The 24,333-nt window shown below is 29.8% G+C and overlaps 1 protein-coding gene across 28 annotated transcripts in view; it reads left to right on the top strand.

Moving 5' to 3' along the window:
* Positions 1–24,333, top strand: part of LOC107440114 (uncharacterized) — a 92,943-nt gene that overhangs the window by 20,845 nt on the left and 47,765 nt on the right. For all 28 annotated transcript variants that reach the window (XM_071186609.1, XM_071186600.1, XM_043053646.2 and 25 more), the window contains exons 2-4: positions 3,751–3,883; positions 16,665–16,722; positions 18,328–18,575. In XM_071186609.1, the coding sequence (XP_071042710.1) occupies positions 3,751–3,883; positions 16,665–16,722; positions 18,328–18,575 (439 nt within the window). The remainder of the gene's footprint in view (positions 1–3,750; positions 3,884–16,664; positions 16,723–18,327; positions 18,576–24,333) is intronic.

Here is a 24,333-nt window from a genome sequence, read left to right as displayed (position 1 = left end):
ACGATTAACAATTAAATAACAAAAAATAATAATAAGTAAGGAACGTCTTTAAAAGTTTTGTATAATATGACTTCTCTTTGAAGTGCATATCAACACGTCTTTTCCGGTCCGTTGTCAAACACGCTCTCTCCGGGAAATCCCCACTGCTTCCTCGTCGTGCACAGGGATGAACTTTCAGCTTACATTGACTGGCGGTACTTCTAACTTACGGATCTGAGAACTGAGATTAGGTTACAGGACAGGAACTGACACCATATATATATATATAAATATATAATTTGTTCTGACAATCAGTGTTCGCTTTTTATATCTGAAATAGCAGCCATGCACGTTAATTTATTTTAATCTCAGGTGATTAATTAAAAATAAAAATTAGAAAATTATGGTTTTAAACTTTAATATGTCTCAATAATAGGTCTCATATTACAATCACATGTTCTTAAAATCTAGCTACGTTCTTAATATCTAGCGAAAGATGTTCTTAAAAATTATCCTTCTCAAATAAAATTTAGTGCTAATTGTGTTGGTGAAATGCATTATTTTTTTTTTTTTTTTGAATAATTTTGTGACGTAAAATTGATAACATGTATAAAACTTCTAACCATAAATAGATAACACATTAAAGCTATGTGTCTGCGACGCAATTGAAATCAAAACATCTTTTGATTTGTTTTATTTATTTATTTATTTATTTTTTTTTTTGCTTTCCTTCAATTAACCGAATTCCTTAGTAACGTTGCAAAACTTTTCTGATGTGGAATTTCATGAATCAATCTGGACGAGCAATGAGTGTCGTCTGCTTTATCAGTTCTTCCTTATTTGCATATTTTTGACACGTTAATCGTGTGAACATTTACCGGAAATTGTTTTTCATCATTCTGATGTTTTGTCTGGCCAGTGCTTCCTTTTCACGCTGTTTCCGTTTCAATCATATGATCAAAACAACACTTAGTAGATGAATTTGTTGGTCTTACGGTTCTTGAAGGCATTCTACTAATTTTATTAAGACTAATTTATCAATCCCTAAATTTGTCATTCTTTAAAACTAGTAAAAAAAAATATTGTGTTATCTTTAACCCATTAACGAAGAATTTTTATTAAACATATTTTTCACACTTTTTTCGTTATTTGTACTAGTTTAGATCAAAATAAATAATGAATGTTATATTTTGCATTTAAATAATTTATGGTTATGAAATACAGCATGAAACGTTGGCGACTTTTTCTGTGTTAAAAGCAAAATCTTGCAAATATGGCTCACTTCCAAAAAATAATGTTTCGAATTTGCAGTTATTCATCATTGAATTTTATTTTAATTCACAAACTTAACCCCTTGGGGGCGGTTGATTCAGGAAAGCATTCGTACAAAATCAGAATCAAGTTGTAATTAAATAAAAAACGGTAACTTAAATGTAGCCGTTGCTAATTTGACAGACTTACTTTGCTTTTACTTTAATTATTGTTAGTTTAATGATATATATAATCAATGTTAATTCAAAGTATAACTAAATAGTTTTATTTTGAACAAAGTAATGGTGAATTAAATAAATCAAGCAATTATAACTCCGCCCACAAATAAACTGCTAAAGAATTACTTTGATTACCAGTTTTATCTTTTTACCCTGATTGACACGGTTTTATGCTTTCACGTATTTATGACAGTCGGCTCGAAAGGGTTAACGAAGAATTTTTATTAAACATATTTTTCACTCTTTTTTCGTTATTTGTACTATTTTAGATCAAAATAAATAATAAGTGCTATATTTTGCATTTAAATATTTATGGTTACAGCATGAAACGTTGGCGTCTTTTTCTGTGTTAAAAGCAAAATCTTGCAAATATGGCTCGCTTCCAAAAAAGTAATGTTTCAAATTTGCAGTTATTTAGATCTAAGGGAAACAGTTATTCATCATTGAAATTTATTTTAATTCACAAACTTAATTGTTGAATTGTTTGCTTTACCATGCTGATTTTTGCCACGCATTATGAAAAAGCGTGCTTTTCACATTGTTCTATTCAACGTTTTTACAATTCATTCAACCACAATCTATCTCGGTCCATAGCGTATGAAAGCACCAATAATTTTACATGTTTGAATAAAAAATTGACAGTCCGCATGTGTGTCTACTGAGCTGCGTTTGGTGAGATTATTGCACTTTCATGTGCAACTCGGCTGCATTTTGCAAGATATTCTGAATTTCAGGCTTCATTTTCCAGCCTCTGATATCGAATTGAAAAATCTCTTGATCATTTTACAATGGCTAATATAATCAAGAAAAGAGTTCTTTGTCAGAAATTAGTTATTTTATCATGATCATGTAAAGTCTTTGAAAATTATTTTTCATTTTGTTATTGTATATAGTGCTTAAAATTATTTCTTGATTCTTTAATCCTTTCGCGCCGACTGTCACAAATACGTGCCAGCACAAAACCGTATCAACCAGGGTAAAAAGATGAAACTGGTAATCAAAGTAATTCTTTTGCAGTGTGTTTGTGGGCGGAGTTATAATTGTTTGATTTATTTAATTCACCATTACTTTGTTCAAAATAAAACTATATAGTTATACTTTGAATAAACATTGATTATACTAACTTAGAACTGTATATGACCTCTAGACTAAATGCCAAAACAGTATAGATGAATCGGTTAGAAGCGCTTCGCGCTTAACACCGAGATTCCACTCATATCAATCAATCAATCAATCAACATTGATTATATACTTTCTATCCCCCTGACTGGCTCCTCATCTCCTCTATCATCATTACCTTTTTCCACCTTCTAGAGTTGGCCCAATCCTTCGCGGAATTACTGCGGCTCATTCTGATTCAATTTACTAATTCAACTACTAACAATGCTAATCACTCACTGCTTATTTGTCAATAATTATAAATAAAAAAAATTAAATAATGATTTATAATGAATAATAATTTTTTTTCCTCCATTGTTTATGTTATTACCTGTCTGTGTTATCCTTGTTCTATCTTCTTATCCACNAAAACACAACTGCTTCCACTCCGAAAATTTTACTAGGAATAATATTTACCTTTTAGTTTAATTAATAAGCTGAGTTTTAAATATGTTTACTAAATTCATTAACTTAGATAAAACAACAATATAAATTATTTCAAAAGGAACTAGACTAATACATTTCCAACCTGACGAGTAGCGACTTATAACAACACACTTCGTTTAATGTTTACTTGTTGTTAGAAATTAGGTTCACAGAAAATGTTGTTTACTAGTTAAATTTAGTAGGAATAACATGACCTGTGACGTAGGCTATAGTATACCCAATTTTCTTTAACTGCTAACATTAAGTTTACTAATTCAAATAATTTTAATATCAATGGCCTTTGATTCAGTTTGTAATCAGATAATTTACGGAGGTGGCCTTTTTGGCCAGATACTCCGGTGCACCAATTATTAGTTTCCGCATTGATTATATATATGATTAAGCTAACAATAATTAAAGTAAAAGCAAAGTAAGTCTGTCAAATTAGCAACGACTACATTTAAGTTACCGTTTTTTATTTAATTACAACTTGATTCTGATTTTGTACGAATGTTTTTCTGAAGCAACCGTCCCCAAGGGGTTAAAAAGTACTTAAAAGGTACTTATTTTTGATGAAAGATTTGGTTACGCACCCAGACGACGAATTGTGTTTTTTTTCCTATAATATACCAATTTGACTCTTATTATCAATTTTATACCTTTTGTATTTAAATTTACTGTTTTTGTTCATTTCTAGAACGGTAGCCCCCAGCATACTTCAGTTTTTACAGTTCAGCAAAGACCCTGGACACCTACCAAGAGACGAGGACCCATCGCAGCTGAGTGGAATACTCCAGGACCTGCTGACATTACTCTCCCCACCTCCTTCGGTAAAAGATTTTTTTTAATATAATTTTACCGTACAATCCAAGAAAACATAGAAAATTGAACTGTAAAAAGCGGTCGAAACTCAATTCAATGTTACTTAATATTGCTTTGTTTATTCAATTGTAACTACCACTATGACTTGCATTTCAAATTATTCATATTCGGAGCAAAACCAATATTTTGCATTTACTTTCAATTGTAAACTGAAAACAATGTGCTAGAGAAAGTTGCTAATTTTAATCTCTTTTAATAAAATTTAGAATTTTATTAGTTACCACTCTTTGTATTTCAAATCGCCCTGGTTGAATGAATAAATATTTTTATAATTCTGTAACTTGTGGTGCAAGTTTTTGATCTGTTTCTCTGATCTTTTGTCAAAGAATAAAAATGCCCTACTTAAATTTAGAAATTGGTTGTCAATTTATGTTGAAGATAAGTGAAATTATAAGTTTTGTTTTTCAATTTGCATTAAAAATAACTAGCTAAGTATCAAAATATATTAAATTTAAATCACTTACACGGTGTGTTGGCCAATAAATATTCTTCGGTTTATAAATACACTGAAAAATATTAGCTTTACAAAAAAAGTACCAACAATGGGAAAGCAATAAATTTTAAATAAATGTCTTCGAGTTATTCAGTTTAATACTACGCCGTGATATTTTATGCATAGATTTCTTTTGTGTCCAAATAATTTTACCCATGTTAACTATATAGTCAACATTTAATCTAATTGCTCAACTAGAACGTCTATCGATAATTGAATAAGTTAAAATTATTATATATAATTTTAATTTCTCAATAAAAAGTGGTATTGTTTTTATTTTACCTTTAATACATTAGGGCAGTGTTTCCCAAACTTATGACTTTTGTGTACCCTTTCTAAATTTTTCGCAACTCTGTGTACCACCAATAAAAAAATGAATGTATTTTTTTCTATAAAAAAAATGCACAAAAGTTTAAAATCACAACTGGCTGTTGACACCACTAATTATTAACTGTTAACTCTGCAAAAAAATGACCAATAAAAAATTCATAAATGTTCATGGCTAGCTTTGTTTTTAAATAAAAATTTTTGAAATTTTCGTTTGTTGCAAGATATTTCGAATAGGAACCCGTACCCCCGCTAAACTGTCCCCGTACCCCTGGGGGTACGCGTACCACACTTTGAGAAACACTGCATTAGGGCAAAAATTATCAGCTAAAAGAAAAATTAACATATTTCTTATCTAATGGATTGTTTTTTAAGATATTATAAATTAGTAACTCTGGGTCACAAATTTTTTTGCTTTATGTTGCATGAAACTTTCGAATAGACATTTAAGCTTCACTGATTTCAAGTATTTGTATAATAACACAAAAAATTTGTTTCCTAGTGTTATTATTAACGTTTTAAACGCGATTATATTGGATAGTATAGACATGCTGAGTTGCGCTTACTGAACTAAATGATAAAAAGTTACCAAGTTTCATTTTTGGCATGCCATCATATCCAAATATTGTACTTTTAATAATTTAATTCGTTGGTTTATCTAGACATCCACTGAGCAATCTCCTACAGTCGAGAAATTANCAAAAAAACCTTCGTCTGGAGATCGCACAAGACATGCTGGAAACTGTGAACGGTGATCCCGACTTTATGAACACAGTGATTACAGGTGACGAGTCATGGGTTTATGGATATGACCCAGAAACCAAGCGCCAGTCAACACAGTGGAAGCATCCTTCATCCCCGAGGCCCAAAAAAGCAAGGCAAGTTCGCAGCAATGTCAAGGTCATGCTAACTGCCTTTTTTGACTCCAGTGGCTTAGTACATCACGAGTACGCACCACACGGTACTACAATCACCAAGGAGTACTACCAAGAGGTTCTGCGTCGCCTTCGTGACGCAGTGAGGCGCAAGCGCCCGGATCTGTGGGCAACAGGCAGTTGAAAGCTCCATCATGATAACGCTCCCGCACATTCTTCCCATTTAATTCAGAACTTCTTGACAAAACACAGCACACCAGTGGTTCGTCAACCTCCCTACTCTCCGTACGTGGCTCCATGCGATTTTTGGCTTTTCCCAAGGCTGAAAATGCCACTAAAAGGGACCAGATTTCAGACCAGAGAAGACATTATGCAGAGACCATCTGAGAGCCATACCGAAGGAGGACTTCCAGCGATGCTTTCAACAGTGGCAAAAGCGTTGGGAGAAGTGTGTGGCAGCCCAAGGGGACTACTTTGAAGGGGATTTGTATTAAATAATTATATCATAATAAACGTTTATTTTATGAACAAAAGTCGGATACTTTTTGATCACACCTCGTATTGGATAGTATAGACATGCAGAGTTGCGCTTACTGAACTAAATGATAAAAAGTTACCAAGTTTCATTTTTGGCATGCCATCATATCCAAATATTGTACTTTTAATAATTTCATTCGTTGGTTTATCTAGACATCCACTTGCACATTGTTGGTTGATTTATTTAAAAAGAAAAAAAAAAGTTAATCAGACGGATTGGGGTGCAAAATCTCTATTTTGCAATTTTTCCATCCGATTAACTCCGTCTTTCCACTTAACTCTGAGCAACATCGCGCATGCACCACTTAAGTAATTACTTCGCGCTTGCGCAGTGTGCATTACTATTATGCGCATTACCGATGCAAAATCTCTATAAATATGAGCCACGCATCCTTAAAAAGAAGTGTAATTAGCCCAATGATTAGTGGAATACTCTTATGTGACAAAAGTGGTAGCATATTTCTTTCTTCAACTTAAGACTTCTGCTTTACAAACGCTCCGTACTTAGACCTCAGATCCAAATATAAATATTTATATCATTAATACAATATGGTAAACATAAGTACTCTTGCTTCTTCAAAACAAATCCTAATAATAAAATGCTTGTGATGCCACTTTTTCCAAAAAGGATGTAAAATCTCTCTATTTACTTATCTCTCCAGCCGGTTAAGTACTTCCGAGGTTGACTTTGAGCAACGTTGCGCATGCTGTACTTAACACGTTCACGCCGGGGTGACCCACCGGTGGGTCACGCTAGATTGTCTCATCTTGGCAGCGCACCGGAGTAAAAACTGGTAACAATAAATTTCAGTTTTTAGTTTTTTTCCAGGAATAATAAAAATCCTTAACTACCAATTGTTTTTAACGGATGCAACTTTTATATTGAATTGCTTCTTCGCCGTGATAAATTACCTTACAGTGAATTGATATTGTTGATAATAGATTAACTCCTCCCGAATATTATCTAATATTGAAATAGTTCTTGCACCAGTATTCTCTCTTTTCCCGTACCATTATTTTTACCTCACGGCGTGAACGTGTTAAGAGATTTCTTCAAGCTTGCTCAGTGATGATCTACTAGGTGCATTATTGATTCAAAATCTTTATAAATGTGAACCGTGCATCTGCAATTTCGGTAGATTGTTTTTTGCTTACATTGAAGCAAGATGTATATAGCCAGCTGCTTAAGAAAAGAAGAAAAAAAAAACTGGAAGATTTAAAAGAAGTGCAATTAATCTACTAACTGCAGAGATGCCAACNTATCATATAAGCCATTGGGATAAGCCATAAAAACCTTATGTATCGAATTTACTAAATGAAGAATCATACATTGAAAGACTACCAATTTGACATCTCTATAATCACTGGAATGTGTACACGCACTGTGCTTCCTGATCATGAATTCAAGTTCAGCAGGTAGTGTGGTAAACGTACTGGTCCACACGGTTTTTCATAAGTAGTCCGATCAGACCACTGTGAAGGATATCCACTCACTGAACGAGTCATTTAATACAGAATATAGTTAAAATAAGAAAGTGGTAGTAAATATATGACTAAAAATTTATTTTATTTATGAATATTACTGGTTTGCCTTATTCACTTGTCAACCACTACAGATTCAATTCTCAAATATATAAGATAAACTGCTCTCAATTACTTTTATAAAAGGTTTTGGGTTCATGCGCACAACTGATTCACTTTTTAAACAGTCTGCGCGGACTACCAATAAAAGACCGTGTGGAAGCTTCTTGATGTAGGAGGTGATGACTGTGCCCAGGTTTCCCGCGGTCCTTGAAAAGTTTTAGTAGTGGTAAATTTAAGTTAATGCCAGAAGATATTACCTATTTTAAGATACCACTTGATAGCTAAGTAGTTTAGAAACCTGAATTACTTTCTTTGGAAAACAATTTTTAGTGGTGGTTACTCAGAAATTCAATATTTGCTTTATTTTCATGACCGCTATTTTAAAATTTTCAAGACCCGCGGGAGACCTGGCTTCAGATCCAAAAATAAATATTCATTTCATTAAAATAGTATGGTAGATGTAAGTAAATTTTTTCTTCAAAATAAATCCCAATAATTAAATGCGTGTGATCCCAATTTTTTTCATTTTTGCAAAAAGGAACCTTTTTTTCAAAAGATGTTTGCATTAAAATAGCTTTTTGGAAATTTTCAGTCATAGTTTACAACACTAATTTTGGAATTATTATTATTATTTTTTTATGACGGAAGAAAAACATTGCATGACTTTTTTTAAAATAAGTAAATAAAAAAGTAGATCTTCAGAAGGTAAGAAAAAGGAGGAAAAATAAAATTACACAACCATGTGGAATACTCTAATCCGCCTGTTCAGTCAGTAAACATACATCAATTTAAACACACTTTTACGCTTAAGAGAGCGGTTTTTTCCTCCTAAAGATAAGTTTACAGACTTTTAAAGTGCTCTCTTCGCTGCAGTTTAAATATTGCCTAAGAGTACTCGTAAATGAAATTAAACATTGCATTCAACAACGAACTCGAGTATTGAAGAGACATTGAGAAACAATCAGCAAACATGCACCATCCTTTAAAAGTTTATACTTTCCTCTCCAGCAAACCTTTGCTTTTTTTTAAATACTGGTATTTATGTTGAGATATTTATAAATGTAGTTAGTTTATTCAAATGGAAACCCATTAAGTGTCAAAACTCTCGAGTGTTCTTTTCTAAAAAGTTTAATAACCAATGATAACTTAGTTATTTAATTTTATATATACATTTCTGTAAGATAAAGACACTAGTGTTTACTGGAACACGTAAAATTGGTCAACAATAAATTTAATCTAAAATTATATACATTTGTTAATTTATTTAAAACTAAAGTTGTAATTGCACTAGGAATTATCAATTTTGCTTAAGTGTTCACAGTTTGCGTAGCATAGGCGGTGAATATATTTAAAATACATCCATAATAACTGTAATATTTTAAATTTTAGGGTGATAGAGCTGTCGAGATTTTCTAAAACAATCTTTGGTTTTGTAAGTAGTTTACCCTTAAAGTGTTTTTGAGGCTTATTTGAAGTTGTTTTGAAATGTTAAGTCTGACAAGAAGTTTATCTGAAATTGACTTCAAAAACAACCTCAAAAAAAAATCATCCTACCAAGCAATATAATTAAGGTGAAGTTGTTTTATTTACACATGAGGATGATAGAAATTTACCTTAAAACAACCAGGTTAGAGAGGGTATTTTTGTGGAGTACAGCTTATTTTCTTCGATACTTCGAGCAAAAAACTATATTTAAAAAGTGATAATTTTATCCAAAATAAAAGTAACATAAATTATGTTATTTTTATTTTGTGTTATGCTATTTTTACTTATTGTGTTCTATTTTATTTATTGTAATTTTTTTGTAAAATTTTTTGAGTGCTCCTCACACTATTGTATTGATATATTTTGCTCTTGCTATATTGATACAATATTAGAAAGCACTCTTTTTTGCCGATATAATCGTGTGGGCTGAGGAAAAGATTATATCTTTTATTTACCGGATTTTTAAAAAAAAATTTGTCCTTNACTATTGTATTGATATATTTTGCTCTGGCTATATTGATACAATATTAGAAAGCACTCTTTTTTGCGGATATAATCCTGTGGGCTGATGAAAAGATTATATCTTTTATTTTCCGGATTTTTAAAAGAAAAATTGTCATTTTTTTCGAATTCCCCCCGTTTCTTTGTTATTTCTATTTTTATTATTATTTTCCTTTTTTCCCCCTCTTTTTCAGTGTTTTGTAATTTTCCCCTTGTTTTATCTACATTTTGAATATATATATATCTTAGGAATTCGGTGAGTCATAATTATAAATTATTAAAATCCTAAATATGATATTTTTCACTTATTTTTATCTAAATTAAAATAAAATAATTAAAAAATATGGAAAATATGCTTAGTGAAAATTCTGCGTAAAAGGATATTGTTGGGAAGGGAAGGTGTAAAACATTAATTAGATAAGTGTTGAGCTTTTTTCCTACTGTGGTACTTCATATTATTATCAGATAGCAATACAATAAGAGCTATTTATAACTTCCTGTGGGTGGTACGAATGCATTGATTTACACTAATAAAAGCAGCTATGACGTCACAAGAGAATTGCAAGACTTCTGGTTTTATTTGTTTGTTTGTTTTTAAAATACTGGGCGAATATTTTGATTCCTACGACAAGGAATCTAGGACTAAAGGAAAATTCTTTTTAATGAAAGTTAAAACAAGTTGACACGAAATAATTTCCTAAACGAACATATTTTTAGAACATTAATTTTTTTTAAAAATAACAATAAATATTAAAAGTACGACTCATAAAACACCGAGCCTAGACTCAAACAAATACCCGTAAATTTGACAATGCCGTGTCCCAGTTTTTATTTTATATACATTTTAGATCGAGCTGTAATCAAATCAAAGAATTCACATAAGAAAGAAAAAGGTGTTGCCAATCCAGGCACAGAAAATCTATTATCATAATCACTGAATTCTTATTTTATCTATGCAACTCATAAAGAATTGAAGAATTTTTTTAAAAACTGAAATATGGGTTCGTGCCTGGATTTAACTGCCAGGACAACAATATTACTATTGTCTTGGCAATAACTTTCGTGCCAATCTGATAAAAATACATCTGATGATTAAATCTTTTCACACGTTACATCGTATTCCAAACTGAAATGAAAAGTGAGCGTGACATATTCCGTAAATGAATTTGAACGTGATTTATGTGTTCATGAAATTGTGCGCGCGTCACCATAAACAAATCCAAGACTAACGACCCAGGATTGCACGCTATGAGGAGTGGTCAAATCATTTGCTCCGACCGTTTTACACCAGGACTCAATCTCCAAATTTCTTGTATTCATTGTTAAAAAATCTGTTTGTCGTAGTGTTTGTGCTATTTTCACGGAAGTTGTAATTTAATTGTGTTATTGGAGTTTTGTAAGAGAGGCAAAAAATTGTAAATGTGATTAGCATCGAATGGCGTACAGACAATAATGTTGAAATTAAGTATTTTTTTATTTATATATTCAAGTGATATACCATATGGAAAAAATATTTTACTATAATTATTTATCGTGTCGAAGGTATTTTATGTTTACAAAACTCTTTAACAAAATTTAATGTGTTCTCTAGATTTATAAAAATATTGAACTTATTTAACAACTGTTGTCTGGTTTTTTTTTTATCTATAGACTATTATGTTTTAGCAATAGTTTATTCTTACTGAAATGTTAATATAGTTTATTTTTAATATTAGGATTTATTTTAACTAGCTCAAAATAAATGAATATTGCTTTCCTGTCCTAAAATTTTAAAGGTGAAAATTTTGAAAATATTTTATAACAATATATGTAACATTTTTAAAATTTTATTCAACTAATCGTAGTATATTTTTGATATTTACATTTATTTTTCATGCATTTCTGTTATTCACTAATTGTCTTTCATAAAATTTTGAATTTTTATCATTAACTGTTTTTAAATAAATGAATATTTGTTTTTTTTTCTTATTTCTTAGCGTTTTCAAAGATGAATTTTAAAAATAATATTTTACAACAATACCTGTAATTTTTTCAAAATTTTATTCAGCTAAATACAATATGTTTTTTATATTTAAATTTATTTTATATTTATTTCTGTTATTAATTTAATTGTCATTCATAACATTTTAAATATTTATCTTTAACTATTCTCAAATAAATGAATTTTGTTTTTCGTTCTCATAGATTTTTTCAAATTTCTCGTTAAGGAACATTAAAATTTTTATATAGTAATGTGGATATCTGTAAAATATATTTCTCAGTTTTTTTAATAATATATTTAAATATTAGTACCTTTTTGAATAATTAAACTTATTCTTTAATGAAATTATTCATGTAATTTTAATTGAACTATTATAATATTATATTTCAATATTTTTTACATTGTTCATCAAATTAGTACAATAATTTATTATTCAGGTGTCTATTTTATTTGTAAATTAGAATTTATTACTATTTTTATTTAAAACCCATTTAAAAGTAATTGAAAATATAATAACAGGGATGCCAACTTGCTCCACTTTGTAAAATAGTATTTTCGAGTGGTAGCAAAATTTGAGTTACTTTTAGTTTAGTATTTTTCATTTTAAGTAATGTTTTCACCACTAAATATCAAAAATTATAAGTATCATATTAAACGCAACCTTAAATCATCTATCTACTGGTTACTCTATTAAAAAGTAGGCGTAACTAACTTTCTTTAACGAATTTTACTATATAATTTCCTACCACTTTATTAAAACTATTCCAGAAAGCGGAGCAGTTGGCATCCCTGTAATAATGAAAATTTCGAATTTTATAAAATTTAAATTCAATTGTGAAATAGTATCTAAATTTTTTAATATTGATTTTGCTGACTATATTAAAATATTTAATTAATATTAAAGTGAGTAATAATAAATTAACCGATTGATCGTTTTCGAAAAATAATAACTAAGACAATATATATAAAAAAAACATCAATAATATTACCATAAAAATATGTGTTATTTACATAAAAAGTNAATATCCTAAAATAATCATCTATCTACTGGTTACTCTATTAAAAAGTAGGCGTAACTATCTTTCTTTAACGAATTTTACTATATAATTTCCTACCACTTTATTAAAACTATTCCAGAAAGCGGAGCAGTTGGCCAGTTGGCATCCCTGTAATAATAAAAATTTCGAATTTTATAAAATTTAAATAAAATTGTGAAATAGTATCTAAATTTTTTTAATAATGATTATTATTAAAAAAATTTGATTGATTTCTTGATTATATTAAAATATTTAATTAATATTAAAGTGAGTAATAATAAATTAACCGATTGATCGTTTTCGAAAAATAATAACTAAGACAATATATATAAAAAAAACATCAATAATATTACCATAAAAATATGTGTTATTTACATAAAAAGTACAAGGTAAAATCATCTACTTTTCATTCAAAAATATACAGACGGTTAAGACAAATACAAAATAATTTCAACAGCATGGTTGTGTTTTGAAAGATGAAAAAAAATTGTTTTAGGGTCTTGCAGAAAGCTTTTATTTGAAAATTATATGATTTATAGACATACATTTTGATTGAAGATAAAAAATAAAAATTTAGGAATAAAAATGTGCAGATAGATTTACTGCGTTGAACATAATATGGAAACAAAATAATAAGACAGTAAATTAAAACAAAATTTATCTGTAATTATTTAGTTATTTTAATATCTTTTATTTGATGGTATCCTTTTTTTTCTAAAGATTAACACACATTATCGTTAAACGAAAAACTTCAAGCAACCAGAATTTTTATGAAAACACAAACAGAATTATGATCAGAATTTCCTGCTATAACCGATTTTTTTTATTAACTTTTTAAATTGCATATGAAAATGCGTATATTTTAATATTTTTTTCAGAAACGTATACGCATATTATTGAATTGTAAAAAAAAAAAGTTATGATTAGGCATCCTGATTCTAAAAAAAAAAATATTGGTTAAAAAATATCAGAGAAATTCTGAGGCGATCAATATATTTTTATGAGTTGAGGAAGGACAAGTCACGAAAACTACTGTGCACTTTATGACTCGATGTCTTTTAAAAATGACAGGCTCGTTAATAGCTCTTTTAAATGACTCTTTATGCAATGCTTGATAATAGAAAAGGTAATAAATAAATATATAGGAGAAAGCATTACGTTATTAGAAAGAGAAAAAAAAGAAAGAAACGAAAGTATTCGAAGATTACAAGCTGATACAGTTTGGGAAAATTTTATTATAATTAATATCATCCGAAATAAATAAATATGATGCTCATAAATGATAATTGAAGCAATATTTATTAAGATATACTCTAAAGCAGTGATTCTCAAACTTTTTTGAGGGGCGGCACATTTTAAACGATTTCGAAATCTGACGGAACACAATGAAAAAAATTAGTTTCAAAGTTGTTTACTTACCTATAATACACTGTGTCATACCTGTCAACTCTTCCGGATTTTCCTGAAGATTTTATTTTCATATTTAAAGTGGTAGTAAATTTATACTATTTTTTTTCTTTTATGAACTTAATTTTTAAATGATTTTGATCACCACTATTCTTACAAAAACTAAGCACTTATATTAATATGCGTTACTATCATTGATGTCAACTTAAGTTTTCTCAAATGCAACGTATTTGTTTGCTTAAAATTGAAGTTTTAATTCCATTTTAATACTTCTGGGAAAAATGATAATGGAAGGGATTAAAAGTTGGCAGGTATGCTGTGTTAAATAGATTGTGATAATAATTTTGAATGTAAAATAAAAAAATATGTGCTACAAAAGCACATTATCCTTTGTCAATTTGTTTTTGTAACTATTAATTGCAAAGCTTACTTTAATGATTAACTTTTATTTCCGTTTAAAAGTTAATATTTAGCTTGCTTAAATCGTGGAAAAATTATAAAATGTATGTCTATATATACAATATTTTATATATATATACACAATTTCTTTAATTTAAACTTTAATCGTAATAAAAAAAAACATTATTATTTTTATTGTGTCATTTCTAATACTTGGCGGCACATTTTGAGAATTTAGCGGCACACAAAAGTGCCGCGGCACAATGGTTGAGAATCACTGCTCTAAAGGGCTAAGCCCCTGTTCACTGTCATATGCTACCACTTTCTAAACTTCTGTGTAGATCACTGAAATTTCAAAAAAAAATTTTTACGTAACCCGCTTAACACGTTCACGCCGGGAAAAGTGAAAATACTGGTACGGGAAAAGAGAAAATACTAGTAGAACTATTTCAATACTAGATAATATTCGGGAGGAGTTAATCTATTCTCAACAATAACAATTCACTGTAAGGAATTGCATACCTGCCAACTTTTAATCCCTTCCATTATCATTTTTCCTAGTGGTATTAAAATGGAATTAAAACTTCAATTTTAAGCAAACAAATACGTTGTATTTGAGAAAACTTAAGTTGACAACCATGATAGTAACGCATATTAATATCTGCGCTTAATTTTTGTAAGAATAGTGGTGACCAATATCATTTAAAAATTAAGATTATAAAAGAAAAAATAGTATCTAGCTACTACCATTTTAAATATGAAAATAAAATCTTCCGGAAAATCCGGAAGAGTTGGCAGGTATGGAATTGTTATTGTTGAGAATAGATTTATCACGGCGAAGATTTATCACGTTGAGAATAGATTTATCATGTATTTATCACGGCGAAGAACCAATTCAGTATAAAATTTGCATCCGTTAAAAACAATTGGTAGTTATGGATTTTTATTATTTCCTGAAAAAAACTAAAAAATAAAATTTATTGTTACCAGTTTTTACTCCGGTGCGCTGACAAGATGAGACAATCTAGCGTGACCCACTGGTGGGTCACCCCGGAGTGAACGTGTTAAATTTTGTTATCAAGAATATCCTAAAATTTAAACTTCTTCGCCAACACGGAACCCCATATTCGGCAAAATAATATATTTTGGAACTATTAGAAAAGATCCCTTACGTAAAAAGTGGTATCACATTTGTTATTAAATTAACTAAATATTTCATGCCTTTAGTTATCTAACTGGTTTAAAAGTAAAACGACGGCGATGTTTCAAAATCAAATGCAGATTTAGGTACTTTTGAAATATTTTAGTAAATAGGAATGTCTTGCTCATTAAAAAACTATTGTTGACATTAGAACTTTTTTTTATCTCGAAAAAGAGACATGCTACAAATGTGGAGCATTGGCGTTTAAACGGTTAACGCTTTTTTTTTTCTTCTTATCGATTATACAGATTAGCAAATATGCATCTCTTTTCTGCTTCGATTGAATATCATTGCGCAATCACAGACCGGGCAGTAATTAATTACCGCTTACGCAGAGCCATAAATGCCACATTTTATAGAAATAATAACTGCTTCTGTGAAAAAAAGGGCGAAATTTTTTGCAGTGATAGATATTTTCGGTTATGAGTAACTCTTTTTACTTTTAAGAAACTGAATGAATTTAGATCAATCTGAAAATATTTTTAGCAATAATATGTTAGGGGGGACATGAAGCTTAAATTTTGAAAAAATGGTAATAATGAAACATTTAAGTTACTATTATTTATCTTTTCTGAAAATTGAAGCACCAAAACCTAGTTTTAAAACCATAAATAGGTTTAATAGAATAGTAAGGGGTTCAAAATTTCTGTAATGATGTAGAATCTATTCCAAGAAGCTCTCAAATATTTATTGCCGGGGTAAACTTTATAACCTAGAATTATTAAATAGCTTTTATTCATACTAGCTGGGTTATTTTAACCATGTTTGGATTCGAACTTAACCATGTTTTTTAAATAGTTTTCTTTTCGTTTTAGTTTTTTTTTCTTCTTTCCCTTATCATTCCTGTCATGTTGTTCTCTAATTATTTTTTTAATAGATTAAAGAGTTCTATTTTATTTTAGGTCCGAAGCAAAATGACTTCACTAAAGTAAAGTCACCATCATTTACATTTTCTGGAAAGTAAGTTTCATTATAAAGTAAGTTTAAGTATTTTAATCATTAACTTTAACAACTTATTTTATGAGGGCATTAACCATTTAAGAATAGGAAATAGCATACTGATAGTCAGTTTTTTTAGTGTCGTCTAGCTGTTAACTTTTAGTTTTTTTTTTTATTTTTAGAATACAGTTTTTTTAGTGACATCTAGCTTTTAACTTTCAGGGTTTTTTTTTGCAGAAGACTTTTTGCATTGGTAATTTATTTAATTTTCAGTAGTTTATTTTTCATCAGTTTAATGAAGTTGATTTAAAAGGAGTTTCACTATCAATTACTATTTAAAAATATATCGTTTATTACGGAATCACTAATTTTATCATAAATTGTTAGTCAAAAGCTAATTGTTAGTGTAGCTTTTCAAAAAGACAAGTAAAATTATAAACAGGAGGAGAACATTATAGACATTTAAGTGCGGAAACACAAAATAATAATAATAATTAAAACAGGATATTTAATGTGCACACTATATGACTTCTTATTTGAAAAGGATTCAAATATATGTATAAAAGGCAGTCATTGCAGAACATCTTACGCATAAAATGCATTATCATGCTAGGACATTTTTGAGCAGAGTTCGTGCAAGACTTAAAATTTTTTAATTATGACCGTACGATCACGGAAACGATAGGAAAAATTTAATTTTTTAGGATAGTTTCTTAACTTAAAGATACTTGGTAGAGTCCTGTTCGTTCAAATGGACATTTATTGGTTCCGCTTTCGGGCCTATTCCATTTAGACGTTGTAGTGAAAGCCATTAAATTAAATAGATTCTAAATGTAGTATGAAAAGGAACACTTTGCCTTTGTAATAGAAGGCAGTCGGTATATAGATGAGTGTTAAATCAAATAGATATTTATTAAGGACATATGTGGGTAACTATTGTATAAGTGAAGTTAATTAAATTTTTCGTTACCTAGAAAGAGTTGACGGGGTAAAATTCCTCAAGTGGACATCTGGGCCCGCCTGTGGCCCTCGGATTCATCTCGGAGTGTTAACGTTGTAGTGAGAGTCATTTTTATTAAATGGAAGTCAATGTAATGAGAGTCGTTTAAAACTTTCAACCATTTTAAAGAGATTGAGATAAAAAAAATTCATTTTTTTCGACTATAGTGTAAACCACAAAAACTGTAAGAATTGTTATATCTTAGCTTTTCAATTTTTAATCTAATAGTTTAAAGTATAAAAGGTAAGATCGCTTCATTTTAGAACGATGACCACAATCTCTTTGACTAAAATTAGGAGTTAACTTTTCCTATATTGAAAAATGTTAAACAATATTTAGCGAACTCCCAAACAAATTCGGAAAACAGTNAAAAAAAAAAAAAAAAAAAAAAAAAAAAAAAAAAAAAAAAAAAAAAAAAAAAACACGAGATAAAAAAATATACTGATAATCTCTGTTGCATCCGAGTTTTTTCGGGATAATAATTAATTTCCACATATGAATGGAATCCCGGATTAATTCCACCGAATTAAAATATTCCACCCGGAATGACACGGGATCCAAAATCTGTTATGCTAAAACAGTTTTTCTGTCTAACCTCTAAAAAATAAATCTCTCTACTGTTTTAGGCACGAAGACAAAATAAAATTCAAGACACCAGGACCAGGCAGTTACAACGTATCTAGTGTTACACGGACAGGAAAGGACGCACACCACGGCAAAACGATCTCTGGTCGCCCTAAAGATCCCCAATTATTCCAGACACCTTCCCCTGGAGAATATACTCCTGAAAAATGTGAAAAGACTGTGCATGGCAAATCACCTTCTTACACATTTGGATCAAAAGGAAAGGACGCCAAACCAGACAATATACCTGGTAAGATTATAAAAAAAAAGTTATAAATAATTTAGTAAATGAGAGTACAAATAACATATTTATAAATTTAAAAAAGCATTTTAGAAAAAAAAATCTTTCTGTTAAGATTCTTAAAAGCGTATCCAGCAGGCTACTACAGGCTTACTGATGACACTTTAGTTCCCCCTGCCCTGCAGTTTAACACGTTCACGCCGGGAAAAGTGAAAATACTGGTTGAAGAACTCTTTCAATATTAGATAATATTCGGGAGGAGTTAATCTATTCTCAACAATAACAATTCATTGTATGGAAATTTACCACGGCGAAGAAGCAATTCAATATGAAAATTGCATCCGTTAGAAACAATTGGTAGTTATGTATATTTATTATTCCCAGAAAAAAACTAAAAAATTAAATTTATTGTTACCAGTTTTTACTCCGGTGCGCTGCCAAGATGAGACAATCTAGCGTGAACGTGTTAAATCAACAGTACAGATGGTAATGTAAAACACTGCGGAGTGGCAATTATTTCAGTTAACGAAAAAGGCCGTAGAATGGCTATTATTTCTGATGGTAACCAGAAACGCCGTGCAGTAACTATTATTTCAGATGTTAACGAAAAACTCTTTGATATGGTAACGAAATATCAGGGATGAGATTCTTCCGCGGATTCGCGGATTTTCGCTTTTTCTCAGATTTTTCCATTTTTCCCGCTAATTTCCGCTGAATTTTTTTTTTTTNCTGGTAGAAGAACTCTTTCAATATTAGATAATATTCGGGAGGAGTTAATCTGTTCTCAACAATAACAATTCACTGTAAGGAAATTTAACACGGCGAAGAAGCAATTCAATATGAAAATTGCATCCGTTAAAAACAATTGGTAGTTATGTATATTTATTATTCCCAGAAAAAAACTAAAAAATGAAATTTATTGTTACCAGTTTTTACTCCGGTGCGCTGCCCCGATGAGACAATCTAGCGTGACCCACCGGTGGGTCACCCCGGCGTGAACGTGTTAAATCAACAGTGCAGATGGTAATGTAAAACACTGCGGAGTGGCAATTATTTCAGTTAACGACAAAAGGCCGTAGAATGGCTATTATTTCTGATGGTAACCAGAAACGCCGTGGAGTGACTATTATTTCAGATGTTAACGAAAAACTCTTTGATATGGTAACGAAATATGCCGTGGAGTGACTAATATTTCAGATGTTAAAGAAAAAAGGCCGTAGAATGGTTATAATTTTTGATGGTAACGAAAAACGCCGTGGAGTGACAGTCACTATAGAGTTGCAAATTTCGTCATTGAAGCTTAGAAATATATATTAATATTTATATGGCCATTTGGCACAAAAGGTAGAAGTGTACTTTTTTGCATGATCATTACCTGTTTTATATGATTTGTACTCACAATAAAGACAATGAAAGTTGTGCCTAAATCAACACTAAAAACTGTCAAAAAAGAAATTATGAAAAGTTTTCTTAGCTTCTGTTTTGAAATCTAATATGAAAAGAGCTCTGTAAAATATTTTAGATGCTGTGGTTGAAAGTGTATGCCAATGCTAAAGCTCGTAAGCATTTAATGTGCCCCATTAGCTAGCTAATTTGCAGATTAACTAATCTGTTCCTCTAAAGTACGGACTGTGATACAGAGTTGTTACATATTTGAAATTTTTAATAAGTCATCGTTGATTGTTTTACTGGTTTTATGACCGATACAGCTCTGAATAAGCTCTTCCCTGAGAGTATATTCAGAGCTGTATCGGTTATTATTCGTATGCTGGTTTTAAGGTACAGAGCTGTATCGATTATTAACCGTATGCTGGTTTTAAGGCACAACTGTTAATGTGCCCTAGTGGACTGTTTACTAATTTTATGGCACAACAGTTGTTAATAAACCCTCGTGGATTGTTTACTGCTTTAATAGCACAGCTGTTAAGACGTCGTGAACTTTTTTCTAGTTTTATAGCATAACTGCTAGTAAGATCTCGTATATTGCTTACAGATTTTATGATGCAGCTGTTAAGCATTCTAGGTTAATAAATTTTCAAAATGTGCACTATGCCTTTATAAATGATGCTTTTATCCTAGAAAAATCAAACTTTAATTTTAGTTTTAAAAAAACTGGTTTATTGTGTTTTTTTATTTTACATCTTTTATTTCTTTTGTGCACATTTAAATTGTCATCAAGATTTCACTTTGCAGAGAACAATATGCTATTTAATTGCTATCCGAGAAGTATAAGTCACCCATTCAGTTTTATACGTAGGCTCATTAAATGTAAGGACAAATTATTTAACCTATCATAACTATTTTTAGTACGACCTTCTTCGATTTAAAGTTCCATTTCCTGTGCTTTTTGGATGACTTCATTTGTTCTTAAAATGGGAATTTCAACTATAAAACTGTCATTATACAATTCTAACTACATATATTACGAACACTTAACTTTTTCTGCCGCTAATGTAAAATTACATTTGTTGGAGTTTTTTTTTTTTTTGCTCATTGAATTCTTTCGTAAAATACTTTTAAATTATCAATTTTCCTTTGCTTCGTAAAATAATGTCTGTATTCGCATTTGAAACGAAAGGATGAGGAAATGATTTATATAAGAATTGCATAATATCTTCTAACATTTGCATGGAAATTAAGGGAGTAATTTTCCTGGAAAAAACTTTTAGAAAAACCGTTTCATTTATAACTCTTCTTAGAGGGGGGGGGGATAAATATCAGTGACTACCACTAATTGTTAATAGCAGGGGTGCCACAAGCGACTAAAAATAAAAAAGGGTAATTAATAGAAATAAAAATCTATTAAAAAAGACTAACGTTTGCAACTTTTTCTATCATAATTCTTTCAATTTACTATTGAAGGGGTTTACAATGAATTTATTCTTTTTAAATAAGAATAATTTACAATGTATATCAAAGTGGTAGCTGCAATTGAATAATTAAATGAAATAAATAAATAAAAAATTTATAACTGTTCATAAATAACTATAATCACGGATAATTTCTGAATAAAAGGTAGGAAAACAAATTATTCCGAATTCCAGTTTTTCTTTCATTTTTCGAAATGAGATTCAGAACTGATAAATACGTAGGGCTGTTTGTATAGTGTGCAAAATTAAAAAAAAGGACCACCGTATAACTTTTGTCCCAATGATCGTATTTTCACGTTCTAGGATTCAAACTTAATAGTTCAAGGAAGAGATCTTAAATATGGAAATAATCTAGTGCGGGCGCTAAGATACCACCTTGGATACCAAGGCATATTAAAAGTTTTAATGCATACAACAATGTTTCCCATGGTGCAAAATAAGAATCTATAAGTCTTGGAAATCACGCACATTTCCTAGAAAAAACAAGCCTGAAAGAAAGTTATTTTACTTTCAGTTAGATGTTTTTTTTCGGTGAACAAACAGCCCTGATACTTCTTAAAATAGTGGATGCCACGAGCAATTGATAAATAAACAAAAATAATTGAGTTTTAACCACTTTTTACATTTTTCGTCGCCGGCGGTATCCCTTCTAAGTGCAACGTGTTTTCAATGTTTAGCAACATTTTTCTTTACAGTAATCAGCACTGGATGCCTAGATTAAGCAATTTAACACTGTTCAACTTTTTTTTCTGAATAATGTATATGCTAAAATCCCATGACCACTCCCGCTTTAAAGGATGAGATTGAATGCAGTATTGATGAAATGGTTTACGCGAAGTTTTACGGGAAAAAATGTTAACGTCATAACAAAGCCTCCTTCTCCATTGCTGGTTCATGCAATAACCATATGTTGCATACAGAACGAGTCAATTAAAAATCCACAACTTTAATAAATAGAAAATCAAGTTTGAGCATTCTTAACTTGACACTTGATGAATCGCGACATTTGTAGCCAACGTTTGTACAGTGGAAATTTTGATATATTTAAAAATTTTTAATTAATATTTAAAGTGGTAGTGAAATAAAAACCTATCAATAATATTTTTCAATTTAGCTAACATTTAAAGTAGTGAAATAGTAAACCTATCTTTATTATCTTTTAATTAAGCTTACATTTGAAAATTCATCTCATAACTATTGAGTTTTTGCATCAGTGATACCAACTTGCTGCGCTTTGTGGATAATTTTTTTTAAATAATTAGTTTTAATAATAATTTTTTTAATAATGCATTGAAGCAAAATTTCTGCTTCAATGTATGATTCTTGCAAATTTATTTGAAAGTTACTCTGCCAACCACTACAGATTAATAATTCAAAAGTTCCAATAAAACGCCACTTTAATTTGTTTTCTTGTGATGAGCCTTTTAATCCTTTGCACTCGAAAATTAATATTTTTTTACAACTGTATAATTAGTAACCACATTATTTAGAGTACTTTAAAAATGATATGAAAATTCTGTATTATGTAAACTAAATTGCTTTCCTTTACTTCAATTGCATTCCAATTACCAGAAAGAACCACCCTAAAGATCAAAATTCAAGACGAATGGGAAAAAGGCCGCTAACGGCCCCAGGCGCCCAGATAAATGTTGATGATGATGATGATGTAAACTAAATTGCATTGTGCTTATAGTAGTTCAAAGAGCAATAACTAAATTCCATCAAGTTTTAGTTTATAACACTTTTCATCTTCAAAATTTTTTTGCACAATGTGGAGTAGTTGGCATACCTGTTCAGCTTATACATATTTTTTCTGAACCATGTTCAGGGCTGAAAGCCTATATATATCAAGACGGAAAAGTGTGAAAACTGGTGACAAATAAATTTCATTTCTTAGCTTATTTTCAGGAATAATTAAAATCCATAACTACCAATCGTTTTTAACGAATACAGTTTTTATATTGAATTGCGTCTTCGCCGAGAATTAGTTACTTACAGTGAATTGTTTATTCTTCACAATAGATTAACTTCTCCCGAATATTATATAATATTGAGATAGTTCTCCTACCAGTATTTTCTCTTTTCCGTCTCGCTTTCAGGCCTGACCATGTTGATTAAATTGGAATAAATATTGTTGTACATATTTTACTAACATTAGAAAAACCAATTGGTTAAAACCGAAATCTTGGCAGTTACGATTTATATAGGAGTTAGCATGTTTTTTTTTTAAATTTTTTTATAAATTAACAAAGAATTTGTAAGTTTATTGACAAATATTCAAAAAGTTAACTTTTTTAAAAAATAAGTAAACTTGTAATTAAAAACATGTACTAAAGAAATGGTTGAAATAATTATTGAGCTTATTAACATGTCAAAAGTCGCTAAGCCAACACCTACAAATCGATTATTTGGTCATTGTTATAGCTATTTATGAGATGGCGTGATGTAGGCAATTACGGTAATGTTTGATTGTTGATGTTATTGATTACTTGAACAGTCCTGGTCATTGACTTGGATGTTACTATCTTTTGCAGAAAATTTTTATAAACAATTTTTTAAGTTTTCTGTATTAAAATTTTTTATTCATTTATTCAATTCATATTTTTGAAACTATATTTTTTCAGAATTATTTATTTGTGCTTTTTAAGCCATTCCTTTCCTTCTTTATTTCACTTTTGCGTAGTTTTAATCATTTACATGCCTTAGTGGTTAAAATAATTTTAAATCATATTATTGATAAGAAATAAATATTAGTTCATTGTTACAACTGAAGAATAATTTTTAGGTTGAAATAAATTGGTTGGCTGCTGAGTTTTTATCACTGTGAGCATGTATTTCTTTACAAAATGAAAATTGTATTTTAATTAAATGATGCATTTTGGATAAGAATTTTTGGC

Source organism: Parasteatoda tepidariorum, chromosome 10 (assembly GCF_043381705.1).
Source record: "Parasteatoda tepidariorum isolate YZ-2023 chromosome 10, CAS_Ptep_4.0, whole genome shotgun sequence".
NCBI classification, from domain to species: Eukaryota; Metazoa; Arthropoda; class Arachnida; order Araneae; family Theridiidae; genus Parasteatoda; species Parasteatoda tepidariorum.
This window is presented reverse-complemented; position numbering and strand designations above follow the sequence as displayed.